The sequence below is a fragment of the Aythya ferina genome (genome assembly GCF_964211825.1).
Source record: "Aythya ferina genome assembly, chromosome: 3".
Lineage (NCBI taxonomy): Eukaryota > Metazoa > Chordata > Aves > Anseriformes > Anatidae > Aythya > Aythya ferina.
In genome coordinates this window covers 6892099-6915422 of record NC_140298.1, presented here as the reverse complement: position 1 = coordinate 6915422, position 23324 = coordinate 6892099, and the positions used below count along the sequence as shown (strand labels likewise).

Here is a 23324-nt window from a genome sequence, read left to right as displayed (position 1 = left end):
GACTGTTGGAGTACTTACCTTGTTACCACAAGTTAGACATAAGCCAATTTTCAGCTCATCTAACTGTTTGTCCAGCCAATGCCTCTGAGCGTCTCAGAATGCTGCAATACCTAGTAGCAAAAGCTATTCAAAGCTGTCTTATATGTACTGTTCTCCCATTGTCCACTGAGCCAGTCCTTTCTTCACAGAATGAAGTTGGTCAAGCATAACTTGCCCTTGCTAAATCCATGTTGACTATTCCCAGTTACCTTCTTGTCCTTCCTCACCTGTTTGGAAAAGGATTTGAAGAGGACATGCTACATGTTCTTCCCATGGACTGAAGTTAAAATGACTGCTTATACTTCTCTTGATCCTCCTCCATGCCTTTCTTGAAGGCTGATGTAATGTGAGCCTTTTTCCAGCTCTCAAGGATGACTTTTTTTGATGATAAACAGCAACATTTAAATCAGATCAACCATCTCCACTCCTCCAGGCTATCATTAGCCTACAGCCTCTCTGTTCTTGGCTGCTTTCTACTTCCCAAATGATGCTGAAATGTGTGGGGTTTGGGAGAGAGCTTTGCCCATGAGCAGAGTACCTCAAGCTGTTTCATATTTTCTGTTACTAGGTTGCCTCCCCATTCATCCAAAGAGAAATATTTGTCTGAACCAGCTCTTGCTAATGGCATGCTTATAGGATCCCTTTGTGTTATTCCTCATGTCCCTACTTGGTTTTAGCTGCTGCTGGTCTTGGCATTCAACCTTCGTGATTGCATCCCTGAGTACCTTTCTCCTCTCCTTTTGTTGCCTGTCACTCACTGTCTCTTTCTTTGTTCTAGTTCATAAAGTTCCTTGTTTATGCAAGTGAGCTTTCTGCTGAAATTCCCATTCTTTCTGCAAAACAAGATGGGTTGTTCCTCAGTGGTCAGTTCCTGGACATCCTTCTTCAGGCCAGCTCCTTAGCACATTCTGTCTAATAACCTTGAAGTGCAGAGTCCTTACTCTGTCCCTTACCTTCCCAGCTTTCTCCTCAACTCAGTTATTCCTTACCTCATGATTCTTGACGCCCAAGTTTGCTATCTCTGGCCACATTTGCTACCGATTCTCCCACATCTGAGAGCAGCATACCAAGCAGGGCATTACTTCTCGTACTCTCTAGAAATAATTTGCATTATGTGTGGTCCAGGAGCTTCCTGAATTGCTCACACAGTCCTATGTTGCCCTCACAGCAGATGTCTCAAGGGGTAAAATCTCACATGAGGATTAAAGCTTCCAGTCAGAAGACTTCTGCTAGTTATTTGAAGAGAGCTCCATCCACTGCCATTTTCTTGATCAGACTTCCTATAACAGGCTCCACCATACCCTGTGTTATTTTCTCTGCTGACCTTCACCTAGAGGCTCTTAATGGGCATCTTCTGTTTTATATACAGTGTAGCTTTCCCTGCTCTTCTTCTCCACCTGTCTTCCATGACCATCTAGTACCCTTCTGTGATGGTACACCATGTGCATGTACTCCTAAGTCTCTGTGAGCTTGGTTGCTCGGTGCAGGAGCTTCCAGCTCTTCTCTTTATGGAAGGACATCGGAATCAAAAAGGAGAGACACTTGGAAAAAGGCAGAGATTATACCAGCCAAAAAACAGAGGTAAAAGCTTTTGAAGCACTGTGTTGGCTGCCTAAATTGGCAGGATTGTCCTAAAGACAAATGGATTATGATGATTTATGCAGCCAGTTAATTAGCTTGGAAATTATAAATTCTTTAATAACGGTATGTATGCATTAATGTGCAAACATGGATATACACAGATAGATATGTGTTACTGTGATGGATTAGCACATTATTTTATAGCTTTCTGGCCTGTTGATTTTATTACATATAATTGTAATTACTTTTTGGTATCAAGATTACTGGATAGGAACTTCCAGAGATTTTAATACAATTAGTGTGATTAATATAGTTGTACATATATACATAAAAGAAGAAAAATGAAGACTGTCATTATACAACAAACATTTGCCAAAGATTACCCTACAGTAGAATTTGCAGTATTCATCTAATGTTTCCAGTTTCATTTTTTACAGTTATCGTGGCATGTATGCTTTTTTAAGTCCACTTATTTTGCATTTTTTGTCTTGTTGCTTTTATGGAGATTATGCAAATTACATTTTTAAAGCATTTAAAATTAGAATTAAAAGGAAGTATATTTCCACTTAATAGCCAGTCTTTTCTTTCTTGCCTTGTATCCTTCACAGCTTCATTAATTTAGGTGAAGCTGCATAGCTGCTCTGGGAAATAATCATTGAATTATATCTTTTGAGGAAGATATTCCCCTACATATCTGCCTTTTTGCGTATATGAGGCAGATGAGATCACAACTTCTTCCACAGGTTTACTTGTAGGATGCTGTGAACTTCAACAGTGTGTACTTGGTCCTTTCATTCTGATTTGGAAATATTTTGGGAGTCAGTGCGTTGATTGTCAGCAATCAAGAGCTACATGGCCAAAGAGAAATACATTCTGCATAGTGACTCCAGTAGTTAGGAGTTCTGTCATTTTGACTTATCTGTGTATGCACTTTTTAGTGATTGTAAAACGCATTTGCAGGAGTTATAAATGCATACAAAATTTCTGCACTGAGAAGAGTTTTTGTTTGATGTTCAAATAGTTATCAGTTTGGAAGAGATTTACTTTTAACCGCTTTGAGGGAAAAATAGAGTATCAACATCTAGTCACCTCTTCAAGATAATAATTGAATAATCATTCTTCATTCCACTTGACTTCATGGGTCATGACTCCAGCAGATGGAATCAGCAGTTAGCACCAATATTGATGACCCTGTTTTGTTGAGCTGTCCATATCCAATCTGCTTTTGGGTTATTTCTCCAATTCCTGTGGTGTGTGTTTTTTTTGTTGTTGTTGTTGTTTGTTTTTGTTTTGTTTTAAAGAGGGAAAAGAGACCAAAGAAAAGAGAAGAAAAAAAGAAAAAGCAACTGTTGGATTCATGGAGAGCACATGCTTCAGGCTACACACATATATGACCTTTGGCAGAGATTCATGTGTGCTAAGTTTTTCCTAAATCCATGTGTCTACAACATGTCGTTGGCTAGTTGTTTCTGAGGGGCCAATATCTGGCCAAGAGAAAACACAGAGAAGCACAGGGACTCAAATGAGACGTAGGTTCTCTGTATTTGTACCGATTTTTTGAAGAATTTTGAAGAATCTAGAAGAATGACATGGGTATTACAGAATCAGTCCTAATTAAAACCTGGTGGCAAGCGTTATAGGGGAAAAAAAGCTGATGCTGGTCTGGTGTCAGACGAAGTCAGTGGGAATATGCCCATTGGTTTCAGTACTCACTGATTTAGGCCATGGGACTGGCTAAAGAATTAGCCAGGAGTAAGGAATAACAAATGACCAAATGTGTATCTTACTGAGTGATGTACACATTATGAAAGTAATCTCTGTCTTGTGTTTCTACCACCCTGAAGTACAAATATCTCATTACTTGCACAAAGACCATTCTTTCTATGATTTCTCTTCAAAATAAATAAGGAAATATCTTAATTGCATGTCTGCCAGGTAATGTCCTTTAATATCTGTGTTAATGTTATACAATCAAACAGACAAGAATGATCATTTTAGTGAGTTAATCACATAACGTCACTGCATGTATTGGAAATACTAGAAAAAGAAAAACATTTGAAAATACAAATAGCCTAGTCCTATTAAGTATATATACCCAAGACCACCCTTTTAATGGCATTTAACTTACAGGATTTTAACCCATTGGTTTGTTATTTTGGATGCTGTTTCTTGTAGCAGCTGCTAGCTTAACTGCACCATTTAATTCAATGAGCTTTGATATTATCATATTTCATATGGCTTGCTGTTAGAATGGCTTGAGGCAAAAGGGCAGATATGGTAATAGCAGGTATGGACTTGTGCAGTTCTACATCTCAGCTTTCCTTTATGAATGATACCCTACAAAAGTAAAGAAAAAGACCAGATGACCTAATGGTCTTGTCTGCCTTTAACTTCAAGTTTTTAATGCTACAGAGTCATGATGCTTAATGTTTTCAGCCCCATTAAGGGAAGATTATTCTCAACTTTAACTTCTGAAGGACTTAGCTTTTATACCCATAGCTTCACATATCCACGCATAGAAGCATGCAAAATAAGTCCTAATACTGCCATAATTTTGTGCACAATTGCAGTGATTGCACCTGGAAATTATAGAACCGTGTGCTATTATGAGAAGTGTAGTCCAGATATGGAATAATACTACATTATTATGCATGGACATAAGTTAAATCTCCTACCATTATTAAAAAAAAAAAAAAATAATAATAAAGTGTTTCAGTTCTGAAGCTATGTTCTCCCCAGCCTGTTTGGCTTCACTCCCCACAGGGGGACAAAGGCCTTTTGGCCCCCTGTGTGTGAATGTTGCCACGCTACTGTCTCTTGTTTCCCATCTAATAGTTGTTTATAAGAAATGTCCTGCTGGTTATGCCATTTCTGTCCCAAGTGTCCTACCTAACCACCTATTCGTTACTTCAGAAACTGCAGCCAGCTATAGGATGGCAGGCCAAAGGATCTCACTGGCACTAACAAGAGAAGCACAATTCTAAACAATGCTGTATAAATACAGTATTTCCTTGTACACTCCACTGTGTACACAGTCTTAAACTTGGACACATTTTTGTTGGAGGAGACTTTCTCTTTTACTGAGAGGAAAATAGCAAACATTTGCACACGGTAAGATTTGGAAGCTGTGAGGGATTTTGGAAATAGCTTATTTGGAGAGACACTGTCAGATCTAAGTGGTTTGTTGACCCTCTGTATTAGCCTATAAGGAAGAATAATTTCTACTAGTGTTAGATCTCAGAACACCTTTTGTACAGATGTTCGTGCTCAGAAAAACTTTGAATATGATCAGTTCAGACACTTATCTAGGTGTTCTGTTTTTAAACAGAAATTTGCAAGCAGACAGAGTTTGAGGTACTCAGCTCATGGGCGAAGACAGGGATACTATTGTACAGCAGAAAGGGTTAAGACTTGGTGTTTTAATCATAACAAAAAGCCATTATTTTGAATCTTGCACAAATCCTTTTCTGTCTCTGAAATGACAGAAAACTGGTAAAAAGCAGTGAAATTGTGATTGAAATCTTATTCTCCTGGGATAGTGCCTCTACATCCTTTTGTGAGCATTTTAAGATCCTCTATAGAATGCAGAAAGACCATTTCTTTTGAGATAGTAACAGCTCTGACTTCTCTGAATATCAGCCTCCTCCTTCTCCGTCTTTGTGCTGTCAATTAAGATGTTGGTTGTACTATCTAATGTGTTCAGATACTCCTGAAAGACCTGGCTGGACACTTGCACTTAAGCTTGATTGACATTTGACTTGGGAGCTTGGAGGAAGTCTCACAGATTGGTGAGATGATAAAATTCATCATCACAGGGGTGAGTGTTGATTGAAACACTGCTATTGATTCAGTCCCCTGATGTGAATCATTGCCAACCAAAAAAGGGAAAATAGCAGGTAGTGCAGAACGGCATTAGAACCAAAGAGTCCATACATCAATGTGGTCCATTATAAATATTCAAGTTATTTTTTAAAGGAACGAGAGAGTGTTGGCAGGGAACAAATCTTTAAAAGCCTGGTTATTTTCAGGATCTCTCTTTTGTATGGAAGTTCTTGTTGAATGTTACTATTGCTCTTGAGTAACCCCTTTAAAAGTGTTGACCAAGTGTGTATTTCATGTATTTTTGCCTTTCTTTTTCCCCCGCAGTATTTCTTGTGGTTACTTCTGCATTCTCAGCAGCCTAGAAATTGATCTTAGTACTTGGTTAGTACTTAAAAACTCTCGTTTCCCTCAAAATATTGTATTTGAATCTCAAATTCAGATGAACCAAGGTGATGACATGAACGTTGTGGTCCTATGTTTAGTGCTACCAGGACAGGTCTTCTTCCTGATAGCAAGCCAAACCTCAAAGCTTTACAGCACATCACTTATTTACTGATCACTAAGGGCCCTTCATGCTTTGAGCTATATAGAATTCTACAACGATACAGAAATTCTGTGCTGGAAGCAATTTTTACAGTATTTTGACAAGTTTGACAGTATTCAGTTTGGACTTTGGGGGCTGAAATTTACTATTCATTCCCTAAAATGAAGCAAGTGAAATTGAATGCAATTGTTCACATGTAAATCTCCATTTTTGTTGACATTTTTAGCTGTGACTTCTTGGAGACTCTTGCCGGCTTCTAAACCCGTGGCAGCTCTTTTAGGACTTAGGCACAGTAGAATAACCAGTGAATGTTTCCTGGGCTCCATATGGAGCCAATGATTTGCTCCCTTTTTGTCTCTCAAAAGAGCACAATCTTCCCTTTGCAAGTGCAAGTTTCGTTTCCTCATTTCTTTCATACCTTGTGTTTGGAAACCTTTAGCACTTCCGTTCTGTGTGTGTGTAGTTGTGGGAGGTCAGGAGAAGGTTACTGAAGGCTCAGCTGTTAGCAGAGCCAATTCCTCTATGAGAAACTGGGCATCTGATTGCCGAGGGCTTGTTACAAACCCAGTGACATACGGCGTAGGTTATTGCATGGAGTATGTATGACAGCAGAAGAGATGGGAGGATTCCCAACATGAAGCAATTTATAATGCACATGTAAATTTTTTTTTTCCGAGTTGCTAATGAGGTAATTAGTTTGAGATAATACTTTATCGCAGCGTGGCAATAGGGCTAGATCAAGCAAGGTCATATGCTTTCCTAAGTTTCCTGGTTACATGCATTCATTTCTTTCCAGCAAAAACCAAAAATACATTTTCTTTAGGCTTTTCCTTCACCCAAGCCCTCAGTTGACCATAAGGAACTGGGAGGTCTGATGGAAAGTCAAGTGGCAGAAAGTCATTTTCCCATCTCTGCTGAATAGATTCAATATATGTAAGGAATTGAGTTTTAATTGTCTGCCATTCTCTTCTTTCAGTCCAGGCTTTGGTTAAGTAACACTGAAGAATGTTCTAATTAGTGAGCTTGTTTTCATTAAATGTCTTAATTTACAAATACTTTTTATGATTAGTTTCCAGGTTGGCCCCCTTTCTGTGCTAACAGACTTTCTGTGCAACCAGTTTATGCCTTGAAGTCTGTCTTAGCAAGCAAGCAGTGATGTGATTTGGTGCTTATGTGAAGATGACAAGATATTCTGAAAATGCTGTAGAAAACCTCATAATATTTAGAATATAACCAACTAATTATAAATACCGTGAACTTCAATCTCCACAAATACAGAAAATCTTAAACATCACTGGCTTCAGTTACTCTTCTGCTTAGAAGGATTTCCTTTTCCTCTGTCTTCCTGTTGCTTTCTGGCTAACACAGGTTGGAAAGATTTTTGGTTTATTTTAATTTTTTTTTTTTTTCTCCAAACTGAACATTTCTGTTTCATAAAACTTTCATTTCCTTAACTTTACTTCACTGTCAGACTTGCTTCCCTACCTCTCATTTCATTACTAATTTCAGTCAATATTCATTTGTTGCCATGTTATAACACTGAATGGAAAATTGAACTGAGAGGGAAAAATCACTTCATTCAGATTATTTCTCCTCAGCCCCAAAATGCAGTATAATGTATATTACTTTAAAAACTACAAATTATTTTTTTAAATTTATTTATTCTATTCTATTCTAGCATGAGCTTTCTTCACTGCTGTGTGTGAAAGTTAGGGAAAGTCCAGTCAAAGCTGAAAGATAGCTATTACGATCCTTTTATAGAAGATGATGCAGTAATTAATTTTCATAATAGAAAGATAAGCATCAGGCACTGAACGGAGTGCTGAGGTAAAATGTACTCACAGTTGCGCCATGCATAGTAAAATTTGATACAATACCACAGTTTCCAAATCATACATGTAATATTTATTTATTTATTTTTAATGTTATAAAGGTTTGGAACAAAAAGGCCAGCTTCCATCTCCCACTAAGTGCAAAGCAGAGCAGCCTGAGGACATGCAAGACAATGCTGAAGGTAGGTGGTCTGACAGCTTTCAGAGCTATTAATCAATTTTATATTTGGGGGAAAAGTTTATCCTGAGTTCTTATGAAAGAACTGGAATACTTTTATTTAAGAATGTTATTTGCACACACTTGGAAAGTTCCTTTTCACCTAGATCATGACACTAATTCTTCTGAAGTGTATTTCATCTCAGGGTAGATTCAGAATAACAAATGGTATTTTTACTGATTATCGTTGATATAAAACAGGAAATTGTTGCTGTTTTTATCTCTAAACTGTTCTGATTTTATGTAAGTAATAATAGAAAATGATTGCATGTTGTTCAGTGCTTGGGTCACTCTGGTTGCTTAAGCTGCTCAGGTAAATCAACTAGCCACAGCAATACACGGAACAATATAGTTCTTGCTTTCCTTCTCTACAAGAAAATTTTGCTGTATCCCTTTCCAATCCACTTATAGTGTTTATGGCTTCAAATCTATGCAGTGCATTACATCCTTCCATGGTCAGAAGTCACAGATGCATAACGTTACGCCTACAGTGCTCTGGAAAGAGTGCTTTTCTGCCCTCCAGTCTTCACAGGGCAGCTAGTCCATGTGTACAGAGGCAAATGCAGTCTGTGTTACTCTAAAATTGGATCAAGGTATCTTTTCTAATGTGTATCTCATTGGGAGAGTTGCTAAAAGACGTTAACATCAAAGACTAATTTTCGGAGTGCAGAGTTTGACGTTACTGTTCTATGTGTGGAAGAGCAAAAGGCCCAAATGCTGCAGAATTCCCCTTAGGTGGAACACTTAAAAGGATGAACCTTAATCTTTAATCCATGACAGTTCCTTATCATGGACTCTTTTTGACCTAATGTTCCTAAATTGACACATCTCATTCTGCACCTCAACCGGTGGCTCCATGTTCTTCATCATTTTGACCTAGCGCTGTGGTTTCAGCTCCTAAAATATTCTGACTGGGGTATAGTGTGAGTCATAAAGAGCAGAAAAATGTTAACATCTATCACTTTAAGTAACTGCTAGTAACATCCTGTCACTAACATTGTGACTGGTTGTTAATGGCAAGTACTTAAAGTAATAGCTGTCATCGCCTGGAAGGTGTGGGGGGACCCAAGAAATCTCATCCTGACTGGTCTTCTTTCATGCTTGCTTTCATGCTGCGCTAAACCCATCTGAAATTAAAATACCAATTTTATGTTTGGATTAGAGAATTCCGTGATGACAAACCACACATCGATTTGTATGTAGGCTAAATGGGGTGTGGGATCATGGTGTCATTTTCCATACTCCTAAATAGTGAAAACAACAATTATTTTATATATATATATAGAGAGAGAGAGAGAGAGAGTGCTACTAAAAACTTTCGTTGTACCAGTGTCTTAAAAAAAAAAAAAAAAAGAAAAAGGAGGAGGAGGGGGGAAAAAAGCGTCAGAAAACTGTAAGCTTTTCTTTCCATTGGAAAAAGAACTGATGTTCCACTAACTATTTCTGTGGTTTACTAAATTCAGTCCCCTAGTTTACTATTCCTGTCAATGTTTTCCTGGTGACCTACAGTTCACTTTGTGGAGTACAAACAAATGCGTTGGAAGGGTGAAGTAAATAGCGTGGCCATAGAATGATTGCATTACCCTCAAGCTGTAAAACGCCTGAACTCCTTGAATTTGATGCTGCAGAGTAGATTTTGCTGATGCAGAGTTGAGGCCTGTAACACATAATCACTGCTGCAGAATTTAATCTAGCAGGTGACGGAGTCCTTTCCTCCTTAGGCAGAAATCAGGCCTATAATGTTCAGGACTAAAAGTCTCAATTTAGTCTTCAGTTGTTGTGTTGGGAAAAAAAAAGTAATTAAAGCGTTTTCTGGGGGGGAGGTGGTGGTGGGGGGACCTGGATCAGATGTCGGTGGAATTATCTGTCTCTGTTTTGAAGAGGAATCACACAGCTAGGCTCCAGACACTGAATTCCTATAAAGTTGCAGAGTGGCCAGAGTCTAATGCAGCACACCTGTGAGTCATTTCCATTTAAGTAAATGGGATTTGCACACATTTGTCTGAGAATAGGACTTAGTTTCTGTTGTTCTAATTATTAGCTGTTGGTTTTGTCTAATTGAACGTAATGCTAACGTGCAGCTTTGACAATTATGAAAACTGTGAATACGTGACATGAACCAGGACCGCATGACCGCATGTCTGAATGATTTTATTTAGATAGGTAGGAGTTTGGCTTCACTTCTAAGGAAGTGCTTTTTTTTTTTTTTTTTTTTTGGAAGGTTTCTGGGTACCTAATGCATGTAAGCGGTCTCAGATAAAACACGCGAAAGCCAAACTCTGTCTGAGGTGAACTTTGGTGAATTTTCCTCGTGGTGCTTTGTGTTCAGAGTGTTTTAACCTTTAAGTAGTTAACATGCTTTATGTACCCAAAGCTTTTTTTTTCTTTTTTTTTTTTTTGAAAAAATCAAGAAAAAATAAAATAAGTAGCTTTTAGCAATAAAAGCTAGTCCAAACACACTTATATTTTCCCCTTGGTGCCATGACTAGATACAAAATATTTAGCAAATATACACTGAGACAAAGAAAGCACCAGATTTTTTTTTTTCCTCTACGTAGCTGTCAGTGCCCTTTTAGACAGACAATGTGAGCACAGCTTGCTGTTTTAGCAGCCTCCCGCCACCCTGAGACCTGTGCCCTCGTGGCAGCTTGTAAAAACTATTCCACCAGGTTCAGTAATATTTCTGCAGTAATATTTTCTACGGCACGCCAAGCTGGTTCATTGGCTGGAGGTAATGGAGCAATATCTTTTCAGTGCGTGTAAAAGTCTCCACAGAAGATCGCGGAAAGTAGGCTCCTTCATTACTACCCTCTCCGCAATCAAGGAAAGTCGAATAAGTGGCTGTATGTAAGGAGCTTGTTTTGCAGTAAGCTAAAATAAACACTTGACATGCTAATGAAAGCAATTTTATACTGAACCTCTAAAGTATTAATGGTGTCTGTTATTATGCTATTAGATATATTGTTCTCTGCATTCAGACCGTTGATAGCGAAAAGCAAATGTGAACTGCATAGCAGATTCTCCTGTCAGTTGTTGTATTTGGAGAAGTGGATAGGCTGGATACACAGAGAAACTTTCTTTACTGCCAGGTTCCCTGCAGTATTCCAGGTTTTACATGTGCAAACATGCAGTGTAATTTATTTATTTATTTATTTTCCCTGAGTCCTGCAGGATGGGTAAAATCAGCCAGTGATGATTTTGCCTTTCCCTTGGTTAGGTGCATTCATTGACCAAGCAATTCCAAGCAAGTCTGAGGTTAGAAAAATAGATTATTTTTTGCAGTAAGCCGAGCTTGGTGTGTCTTCAATAGCTTCATAATGCAAGGATGAAGTAATTACATAAACAAAGCAGTGCTCATTGCAGCACAGCAGCCGTGAGCTAGCACGAATACCAAAGGTCACATGTTCTCATCCTACTTAACCCTACCAAGCAAAATCAAACTCTTTTTAAAGCAATCTAATGAATTTTAAAATGTTCCTTATTTCTCTTCATCTCCCCAAATGGCCTCGTATGTGTGCTGAACAGTGAGGGGTATGCAGTAGTTTTTCTTGATGCTGGGAGAAGCATAGCTGTTTGCCATTTCCTTCCTTCTGGATTTCTCAGTGAGATATAAAATGGAGCCTGCCCAAGAGCTGCTTCATCTATTCCCCTGTGGCCTGCAGGTGATCAATATCGTATCAAAGATGACTAATACAGCCAATAACAGCAGCATAAATGCCTGATCTTTCTCCTCCTCCAGGAGAAAGCCAATCAATCCATGTGGTAAAAGCCATTTCTGTGCCTTTCCAAGGTCAGGATCCTACTTGTTCTCCATTGAGGGATGTGAAGACAGAAGTGGAGTTCTGCAAAGTGTCTTGAGCTTTTCTCCTCAGCTCCTTCCTGGACGAAGTACTGGATTTTTCTGACAGATTGATAGCCTGTTGGTCTCGCATGATCACCTCAGCTGAGGCCCAGAGTATGTGTGAGGAGCTGGTCTGTTGGAGTTGCTCATCTAGGATGAACTTAGCCTGCTTTCTCATCTCCTGCTGGAAAGGAGGACAGTTTGATGGATAATCCAAGCCAGGAGGATCAAAATGAACACAAATCACCTTTAGGATAGTTGGTAGAGATGATTCTGTTGCCTGATGGGGGTCATTGCACTACCAACCTCAGAGCTTTCAAGGGCAGCATCAAACACCTGAAATGTTTGGCAGCGTCAGCAGTCAGGGCTCACTAGCAAGCTCCTGCCTCACTCCAAACAGTCATGCTGCGTCTACAGATGTCAGTCTTCTGATTTGAGTATACGCTACAAATGAGGCTAAATGGAGTTGCATCTTATCTCAACAACTCCTAGCTTCAGCAGGTCATGGCGATTAGGTAGGATTCTCACCAAGAGAGAGGAGACATTCTCACACCTCATCCCTTCACCAAGAAAGGTTTTGTCTAGTGACAAAAAAAAAAAAAAAAAAAAAAAAAAAAAAAAAGCATAGTCTTGGGACTAGAAAATAAAGTTTATTTTACAGCTTAATCCCATACTTGTGACATTCGTGTAAGGCTTCCCCTTCTTGCTTCTCCTTTCTATACCATGATTTTTGCAGCTTTGCTGCTCACTGCCTTGCTTCATGGAGTGGGGGATATATCGTACACACTGACAAAAGCCAGCAGTGCTGGGGCTTGTGCTCCTTCCCTGATGCTGGGGAGGCATGTACAACAGCTGTGGTGTCTTAGGTCTGCACAACAATGTTCAAAGCATCTTTCCTATGGTCTTTCTAACACTACTCAGACCTGATTGTCTGTCTCTTTAAGGTATGGATTAATATTAACAGGAGTCGACTTCTGATTAAGTCTGAAAATGTTACTTGATTTATAGCAGGCAATTCTTTTATCATTTGAGAAATTGTAGCTACATTTTTTCCTTGCATCCTACAGGGCAGTAATATTCTTCAATAAATTTCTGCTCCACTCATAATATACCAGAAATTAACATCTAGACACATAATTATGCTTCAAAACCACATGCTCTTGTTCAGCCTTAAAAGTGCTACTTCTTATTAAAGTAGCTTAGAAGTTACTGCGTTCTTTTTTACCACCAAACTAAATCCTTAAATAAAAATTTAAATTAAGATAAAGTACTACAGCTGAAATTCCCTGGGAAGCATGTGTATCAAACATGTCTGTAAAATGTTTCACCTTAATGTAGATTGGTTATATTTAAAGTGATGCTATTAACCCCTATCCACTTTGGTTGATAGCTTCTTTTTTCACTCTTGTTTTGAAGTCTACCATCTGTCTTGACTGATTACAGCTCTCGGAGTATCAGGTGATCACTTTCCACTTAACCTGGGAAAAAACAGGACGTTATCTGTATTTTTATTCGTATTTGCTCTCCGAGCAATCCCCTCTTAGAAGATTCTTTTCATTGCTGAAGTGGCTACTACTCTTTCATTAAATTGCTGTGCAGTGGTCACATAAGGTAGCTTGGAAAACACAGCTCATTTTGGCCTCCGTCGGCGACACGCGGTCTTGCCTCAACCATTTACATGCTCGGGTTTCTTTTAGCAGCCAGCTGAATGTGTATGTAAACTGTACCAGGCAAACAGTTGCAATTCCTGTTTTCACACTACATGCATCAGAGCAGATTTTCTTTCTCCTGAGATGAGCTAAGGTGCAAAATACTAGGTTAGTAAACTGACTAATGCGATGTTGTCAAAGAAGAATTATACGCAGTGACAAACCGACATACCTGCAGGGGACTCATCTGTCACCGAACTCCTTTCTCATTTCTAACCGTTAAGTGAATAACAGTAAAGCATTGTGATCGTTCGGGTCCAGCACAGAAGACAGAGTTAGTCCCTTAATTCTGAAAGGTTAAGGCAAAATGGTAATGCGCTTGTTCTGGTTCGTGTTTTATGATGTTTTAGCAAGCTTGATCTCCTGTATGTTTTCCCTGACAATTTCTTCACTTTTTTACATTGCTGCACTGCATGATATCAGGAACTGTATGCAAAAAAAAAAAAAAAAAAAAAAAAAAAAAAAAAAAGAGAGAGAGAGAGAGCTAGCTTTTATGTTTCACTTTACCTGTGGTGCTTGGTTACCTAGTCTCTTAGGCACACCAAGAAAGTATGAACAGGTAGTAAATTGACATAGTAATGAAAAATTTATGATCATATCATGCACCTTCGCATATGGGGTCCCTTTCTTTTTCTTTCTGGTAAATAGAACTGCCCGTAGGAGTGGGAGTCAGGACTCCTCCCTTCTGCTCTTAGCTCTGCCTCTGCTTGCTGCTCTTCAGCACGCTTCAAATCACATGAGCAGTTTCTGTCCAATTTTCTCCCCTATAACAATATATGAATAGGAACACTTGCACAGCACTCTGTGTGTTTTTTGCATCAAAGTGCAAATTGTATCTTTGTCCTCTGTATGGACTGTTTATGATGTCTAGGGCATGACGTCCATATTCTGGTTGTTTTGGAGAGCTCAGGCTTCCAGGAGATGTCTGCTTTCATCTGTTTTGAACAGACACAGTTGCGGGTTGTCAGAAATAGCGATGATCAGCATCTCTGGCAGTGAAATTTTAGATGTCTCTTGCCAGGCACCTGCATTGCAAAATCGGAATCACGGTATGTGTCACGCAGAAGAATTACATCCATTGAGAAACCAGCCTAGCACAACATTCCCAGCAACGTTACAGATGAAGAGGGTTGGGACACATCTGAGTGCTGTTGTCTTCTAAGCACCTCACTTGGTGCTGTCGCTGTTGGCCCACACGTTGTCCCCTGGTTCTTCCCTAGCCAGTAAAGAAAGAGTGATGCTGAGTTGCTTGCCTTGTGATCCACAGAGGAGAGAGGGAAGGGGAACACGCCTAGCGACTTTGGTGGGCTTTAGATTAGGCTCCTATATTTCTCAGGATGTTAAACAGTGAAATATAATGGTGTTATTTTTAACCTCTGAGATAATCCTCATGAGCTGCAGTTTTCTCATTCTTTTCCCACACTCCCCAACAATTCTTGACAAAATGCCGCATGAAAATGAAAACCTGTTATTTATTAGGCTGACAGCTTCGCAAGGCTCAGTGCATTGATAGCAGAGCATTCAGGTCCATGTCTGCAGTGAGGAACATTGTTGAAACGGCAAGGGGGGAATAAGTCTCATAACTCCATTAAACAATTACTGCAGATAATTCTTTACTACCCCTCCTAAAATTTACCCTACAGGGGTTATGTGCAAGTAGTGATTAAAAATGACCTAAATCATAATTTAATTAAAATAAATTAAAATGCAAACTGAAAATGTTCAGTAACCTCAGGCCACCACCCTAATGATTCATTTTAATGCATGTGTGGTTCTACAATAATGGCCTTTGTGTGTATCTGCTTTTTGTTTTATGTCTGATATCATTTTGCCATTGGAACAGCCTTAAAATGGTTGCAGGCTGTATGATCTTGAGTGTACATACAGATCTGTGTGTGCTTTCTTTTCGTATATTAGGAGTTTCACTGAAGTCAGCAGATCTGCTCATGTGCCTAGAATGTAACAGCTGTAAGATTGGGGTCTGTATTTTTAATTTTCTCATTAATTAGTTTCCCTGTTATCCTAGAAGAACTTTCACATCATTAGTATGATTGTTGTGGCAATATTTTTGTGCTGTGAAAAGGACAAATCAAAACTGTGGCATCTCTTATCTGCCAGATCCCGGTTTGCATTTGTCACAGAAGCGTGGCCTCGCTTTGGGAGAGATTTGCCAGCCTGACCGTGGGAGATTTGCGTGGTTGGTTGCCCCCAGGGGAACCGGGGATGCTCCTGGGATAGCAGGAGCCATGCGAGGATGTCACAGGGTCAAAGCCGGTGCTCAGAGTTACGATGCAGACATCTGGGAAGGACAAGCAAGATACGACCCTCAGGCGTTGGCCCTCTGTATCATTTATTCCTTCTCTAAGAAGGAGGAGGTAGTCTGAAAGAGCCTTACTCTGACTGTAGATGCTCTGTGACTGATAGTGTACTATTTTCTGCGTAGTGAAAATAAGTTTATTATTAATAACTTCTGTGTTGGAAGGGTGGAAGTAGACTGGTTAGGCAGAAATTCTTCCTTTGACTAAAAGCATGTTATCTGCAATTCTGTTTTCTTCTGGAGAACGTCTTTTTGCACCAGTTCTTGAGACATTGACTGTAGCCTTAGCTCTAAAAACGTCTCTGACTAGTTATGAAGAAAGGGACTGCTGAGGAGTAGGTGTATGAGAATCTGGCACTCATTCAGCTCTGAAATGGGAAGAGCCAAGAGGCCAGCAGACTATTAATATTTTTGACTTGCCATGTTTGTCGCAAGAGCAGTGAAAGATGTAAAAAGCCATGCGCCTCCGGGCTCTGGCAGAGCAAATGGGAAGAATACTAAAACCTGCTCTGGTGCTGCTGCTGAGAGCTTGTCCCCTGGACATTCACAGGGTTCTTGTCTCAGCCCTCTCCCATCTGACTGCCGGCTTATTATTTGTCATATCATCTGCTTCGTTTTGGGGCTGCTCCTGCAGCTGGCATATCACTGTGCATGCTAAATACCTCTCCTTAACATAAAGTGGGCAGACGCTCGCAGAGTATCCGGTTTTGTAGCTTAGTTAGAAGTGCTGCCTGCTTTGCCAGCTTGCTGAGTGTGCTGATTGATTGCTGCTTAGCCTGTTTGCTACCAAATATAAATGAGGGTATATATCATTTGGGGAGAATTTCCTTGCTGATCCCAAAGAAAAAGGCCAAGAGGGGAGAGCAAGCTCCTACTGTGCAGTAGTGAGCTTGGCACAGGAAAGGAATATACATGGCCAGGAGTAGATATTTTAGTGTCTGATGTGCTTATTTTGTTTGTATCAAGCTACTGTAATTCTCAAAGTCCTGTTTTTTCATCTGACTGCCATGCTGGGGAACAGAAACAGATGTTCCCATTTGTCTTTTGATGTGGCTCAAAATCATTTACATTTGCTGGCCTAAAATGACACGACATGTCATTCACCACTTTTTCCATCTCCTTTGGAGTGAGTGACAGATTGCTGTTCAATTACCAGTATAATGAAAAAGCAGATATTGCGAGGACAGTTTTCACCTAAAGGAAATGCAATCACCAGTTGCTGCAGTAGTGGAAAAAGAAGGATGGCAGACACTATAGAAGCCATCCAGTAAGAAAAGACATCTTTAGTATTAATAATGTCAGGGGGAAGACTCAAGGGAAATGCACAGGGCCTGGCTTTCCTGCCTGGAGAAAAGGAGAGCAGGGGTGAATAAAAATATGGTGAAAAACGGGCTTGCTTCTCTTCTAAAATATGTTTTCAGTTCTTTGCCTTGAGCTTGTGCTACTTAAAGCCTTCCCATTTTCTCGGCACCCAGTTCCAATGGAGAGCAATAATTACAGAAAGCCTCTACAGTAGAAGACACTCAGCGAGAGGTTCATTAGAAGAGAATTAAAAAAAAAAAAATGGGAAAAACTGTTTGTCAAATGCTTTGGGATTAGCCACTTTTCCAGCCAACAGTTGGCTTTCTTACCAGTCTGTTCTTACTCTGCTTCCTCCCTTTCTCCTGAGATGAAGAGGTTCTCCAGGCCAAGCAGAGCTTAACCCTTTGCTCTGCGAGTCACTGCCTTCAGGATCACTTGCCCGCTCTTAATTTTTTAGTGTTTCCCTTTCTCTAATTCTAGCAAAGTCACTTTGCAGGCACAACATGTACTTTCCGTATGCTGATCAAGATTAATTCTCATGTCCTAGTCCAGTCAGTCTGTTAGACTGGGTCAGAGTACAAGAGGTGAAACTTCTGCTTAAAGTCTTCTACATTTTTATTTCGAGAGGAACAAAATGAAGTGTTACATGGAAAACGTGTTAAGAATCCAATATACAGTGCTGTAATTACCATTCCATTATTCCAGTTTTAAACAGTGAACCCCTAGTGAAATAATAGCCTTAGGATGGACAAAATGTACTGATGAATATGTGCACTGTCCGATAATCTGGTGAAGGAGGTGATCTGTTAAGCTTTCTTTTGAGGTGTAAGCTGGGTATGGGAAAGTGACTTTAAAAAAAGGTGTAGTCCTTCGAAATAAATATGAATGAATCCCTTAAATAATGTATTTTAGCCAAATAACTCATGGTTATAGTCATGCTTATTATAATGGATGTAGCAACAAGTATCATCTAGAGTTGTGGCTTTGCATTGTGAATGCAGTAAGGTAATTGCTGAGATGATTTTCAGTGATGTATTGGTAGCTACTGTTTTTGCCTGACCTGCTTTTTCTGAATATGAAGTTCTTCTGTGCGAAGCGAAACATGTTGCACTTGGCCATAATGAAATCCTTTCTGTTTTGGCACTGCTTGTTTAACGGTGATGCAATATTCTCTTTTGATCTGACTTAATGGTAAAGATTTTTCAAGTGTCACTGTGCTATTGCGTTACAGTATTGTCTCGAACGTACTGTTCCTTTCCACAGCTCTCCAGCTAGACGACTTTATCCCTCTGAAACACAGCCTGGTGACATAGAGGATTTTTTTCCTTTTTTATTAATTGTCTGCTGCAAAGCTTGCAAAGTCCCAGAGCTGTGTTTTAAAAGAGAAGGGGCAGGGGGAGAGAAGAGTTTGCCTTCTAGCAGGACCAACTTTCTAATTTGCGTGCAGTATTGTGCGTGGACTGGCAGAATGATTTAAAGGGAGTGGGGGCGAAAAGCCCAGCTGGTTTTATCAAGCCCTTTTGGTCATCCATGTAATGCAATTTTTTACAGGTTAGAGCCCACTAGTGTCGTAAGAAACGACAATCTCTAGTCATCTGTTAAGGCTGGTTAAAGCCAGGGCGGAGAGCTACCAGGCGGGCAGGAGGCCCGAGCCATGGCCATCAGCTGCTCCCTGCCTGCCTCGCTGGTCGCAGGCGGGGTGTGAAACTCTCGCTCCATCTCTTCTGAGAGCAGCTCTGTGCAGGGCCGGCCAGGAAATGCTTCTCCACGAGTCCCATCTGCTGGATGCCGAGATGTATTGCCTGCTGGAGAGAGGGCGAGCATCATACCTCAGCCTCTAAATCTTAGCCGAGTGCAGCGTGCAACCAGGAGATGCACGCTTGCTTCTGAAAAACACTTTCTCTGTTTTACTTCCATCCACCTAATTGCATTTGGGCTGCTGCTGTTCTCTTCAACAGACACCATGTGTTGAGTAAAAGCAAGGTGGCAGCGCGAAGAACTTCAACCGTGTTGCTTTAGAGAAGCTGTAATCAGAAAAACCCAGGAGCCAGAAAAGATCACAGCAAAAAATATGCGTATCATTATCAAGCCATTTACAGGCCCGGGAATGAATTTCCTTTCTCCCAGCGTATATGCTCAGCAGTCAGTTTTTCAAATGCCTCATTAGGGCTGGTAGTCAGCTGCTCCTCGCCGTCTTTCTCGCCATGCTGGAAGAGAGGGAGCACAGCCATCGCATCTGATCCAGGCTGCTGCACGGCAGCCTCTAATGTTGTTATGAAGCTAAAAGAGTGTTCTCCATCACTGAAAGTACACATTTCCCAATACGTTTCTGAGCGGGCCAAGCGAAGGTTAAGAGAGCTTGGTCTGGTGTCCATAGTCTGGCTTCCCCCAGGGTATTACTTTTCTCTGTGGTAATTCACTGTTTGGTACCTGCCTTCAGAAAAGGTGCTGGAGGGAGGAAAATGGATAATGAATGCGAAAGCAAAGTAGCGGAGAAAATTGGGAATGAATGTGAATGTAAAAAGGGGGAAAATGCATTAAATCCTAGCAATCTCACTGTGGTTTATTTTGCCCTCTCCTTTGCAGTCATTTGTGATGCATTTTGATACTTTATGTTAAGTGGCATTGAGCCTTTTGCTTTAAAATAAAATTCAGGCAATTCTCCCTCTCCTCCTCTTACCTTCCATAGCTATTAAAGTAGGTTCTGCAATCTGAAGCACAGCCACTTCAAGGCTCTTGTGGAAATGTTACTGGAGGAAAATAATCCTAGAAAAAAAAATCTTTAGAAAATAAATAGAATAAGATCAAGCAACAATTTTATCCATTGCAGACAGTGTTTAGGGAAAGATATGTTTATTTTGTGTACAGATATTTCTCATGTGCCTACTAAGGTAAAAATCTTTAATCTAACCTCTCTTCCCCAGCTGGAAATGTGACGCTTTCAAATGTAGCTGGTTATGCTTGCCATTTGTTCAGTTTACCTTTTCCTCTCTTCCCTTTTATCACAGGGCCTTGCTGTAAATGAGCAGTTTGAGCTGCATTGGTGACAATTAATATTGCTGCTACTGTTATCAATAAACAGATGCATCATAACTAATTGTTGTGTGATTTTCTCGATAGGTGGTAACAGCACAGAGGAGAAGCAAAACATGGAAGATACTGAGGGCCCGAGCCGAGAAGCAGGTTAGTGCACAGTTTCTTAAAGGACTTTGAGGTTTTATCCACCCTGGAACAATAATCCTCGTCAAATGCTACTGAGGGAACACACTTGTAGATTTTCACTAGATTAGCTCTGAGCTCATGCAATTATGGACCACAACTCCATTCATTATGAACAAATGAATTGCAATGCAGGAATGCAGACTTCCCTCCTTAACCTACCAGCCCCACATTCCCTCTTTAAAGCAGACTACCTCTACCTGATCCTCTAACTAGAGAGAAATATTTCTACTACTCTGTCTACACCAGAGTAGCACTCTGCATACAATACAAAAAAGGGGAGGCAGGGGGGAAGGAGGGGAAGGAGCATGGGGCAGGGAAGAAATTTGGGAAAGGTGGAAGCAGTCTTTCTGTACGGAGAACCATAATTCTGAAGTTTTCAGATTTCAATAAATAGTCTACACAAGTCTCTGGGGTTATGAAGATTTAAATCCATACAGAAAGACATTACATATACTGTGAACAAATGCCAGAGTTCACGAGCAGTGGATTTTGCAGATGGCATGATTATAAATTACATATTACAACGTAGCAAGTTCAGTATTTTAAAATGCAATGTCACTCCATGTTTGCAATAGATGTTTTTCTATATTTTTTTCCATTTCTAGTTATATTTTCCATCATGCCCAACTCTGTTCAATGCAAAAGACTTAAGAATTAAGCAGTTATCAACAGAGCTGATGTAGCAATCAAAATGCCTGTAAATACCCTTCTTTCCTAGGATTTCTTTTCCTAGCATTACCTGCAATACAATATGTTTCCTGGTTATTTTTTTCTCATAGTAGTGCAGGATGCTACCTTAATTCACATGAAAGATTTTTATAGAGAGAGATTTTTTTAATCAGACTTAAAGATTGTTATAAATATGTGGAAAACTGAGCTGAAGAAGGCCAGCCAGTAAATGCAGCAGAAAAAAATAGGAAGCCTGGAGCCTTGTCTGATCTGTTTTGCATACTATATCTCGGCTCTTTCCAGAAGAGGAGCTCATTTGACGGGGCCCCTTGTTTGTCCCACATGGTGAGCACCATGTGTGTGGTAGCACAGCATTTCTCCCTGCGCTCCCCTGGGCAGTCTTCTGCAACCGTGTGTTAGCAGCTGATGCTGGTGGCCTCAAGTACTTGAAGTCCCTCTGTATTTTGTGTTGCCTTCATCTCTGCTTCTTTACATCCCCACGCGTGGCACACAGTGTGAGGTGAGGACACAGTCACACAGCACTCTAGCTTTGGTCTGGGGCCCTTTATCCTCCCCAGGATAAACATACTGGGGTATTTTGTACACGCTGAAGGATGTTTCCTTTCCTGGATTTTTACCGTTATGCTGGTTGGGCAGAAGTGTGGAAGGAGTTGACCTGTCTGAATCCAGGGTCTGTTTTAATCTCTTGCTAGGCAGGGTGATCTCTTTGCTCAAGCAATGCAGAGCTTTTAACTGTACCACATAATGCTTGGCTCCTAGCTCAGGATTACTCCAGCTGCAGAGATTCCTGTTAAACTCAGTTATGTTACTGTCTATAGATGCCAAATATAGGCCATTGTACTTGTCAACTATATTGACTCTGATGGTATGTATATTTCCTTGGTGTTTTGATTTGCAAAACAGCTGGAGTGATTGTGATACGTTTCATTTTTCCCCAGAGAAGTGAGGGGAATGCACGTCTCTTAATTATTACTTTGCTGCTGGAGGTGTGTTAAATGCATTGTGTTTTTTTTTTCTTTTTTTTTCTTTCTTTTCCAAAACTGTCATTATGACTTGTTATGTTAGTAGCTGTCAGACCTGGTTTATCAGAGATATCGTGTATGCTCTTGTGCTATCTCATATTGGTAGTCATGTTTTGTTACTCTCATGAAGAGTGTCAAAGAAAGGATCGAGACTTTTTAAGTCCCAGATCCAGAAAATGTCATATTGCAGGAACTCGCCTAAAGACAGCGTTGTTCCTACACATGAATCACCTCCTCAGACACAAGCACACAGCGTTACAGAAAAAAATTATTTGACTTAACATTTATCGCTACTGGTTCACCTACTGATAAGAACAGAGAGGTGAACAATTACCTCAAGTGAGTAATGTTCAGCTGATGAATTGCTGCCACTTTCCACATTCCTCAACTGGGGAGACAAAACATCATCAGGAATTTCTAGGGTTGCTGCTTGTGTTCCCTTCATTGGCGGTAGGAAATGACCCGATATTCTAAGATACATGGTTGTATGGCTAAAACAGTTCTAAACACCATGAAAGATAATTGTAAGGAGCAATCTCTTCAAATGTTCAAGTTCTTATTTGTGTTTTCTAAACTAAAAGGCATAACCTTCATCTGAGTGTGACAAATCACAAATCATTACTTTAATATCGTAAAAGAAAATGTTGGAGAAAAAAAATAGAAACTGTAGTCTTAGCCAGTCCATTACATAAAGATTTATATGTTCTTATTACATAGTACATGAAAAAGCCAGTTATAGCATACAAAGTCTGGCCTAAAATATTTCAGATATTACATTGCTGTTTTTTTTAATAATCTGCCCTCTATCCTATCATCAGTGAACTTCACAGTTAAGATGTGGAAAACAAAATGGCAGGTGGTTCAGAGCTCTTGTTTCAAGCTTGTTAAAAATACTCAATGACTATATTGTGGGGTGTAGGAGAGGGTCAGAATCACCAGAGGCAAGTCTAGTGAAAGAAAAGAAAGAATAAAAATGAAAGCAGGTTTCCAAAGGTTTTAGATTACAAAAAAAATGCCCAGAAAAAGCAACAGTGAAGGAGAAAAAAGTCTGTTAAATTCAGGTACTAATTACTAATTTAATCTATTAAAGATCATGCTTTTAGCAGTGTGCTTTGACATTCAACATCTATGCACCACAGATTTTCAGGGACTTGGTAAATTTCGGGCCTGATTCAGGAAAGCTTCT

General features: G+C 39.9%; 1 protein-coding gene across 9 annotated transcripts in view; it reads left to right on the top strand.

The window, feature by feature from the left end:
- The window catches only part of MACROD2 (mono-ADP ribosylhydrolase 2), an 858318-nt gene that overhangs the window by 788742 nt on the left and 46252 nt on the right, over window positions 1-23324 (top strand). For all 9 annotated transcript variants that reach the window (XM_084512463.1, XM_084512461.1, XM_084512464.1 and 6 more), the window contains 2 exons: window positions 7920-8000; window positions 20325-20387. In XM_084512463.1, the coding sequence (XP_084368589.1) occupies window positions 7920-8000; window positions 20325-20387 (144 nt within the window). The remainder of the gene's footprint in view (window positions 1-7919; window positions 8001-20324; window positions 20388-23324) is intronic.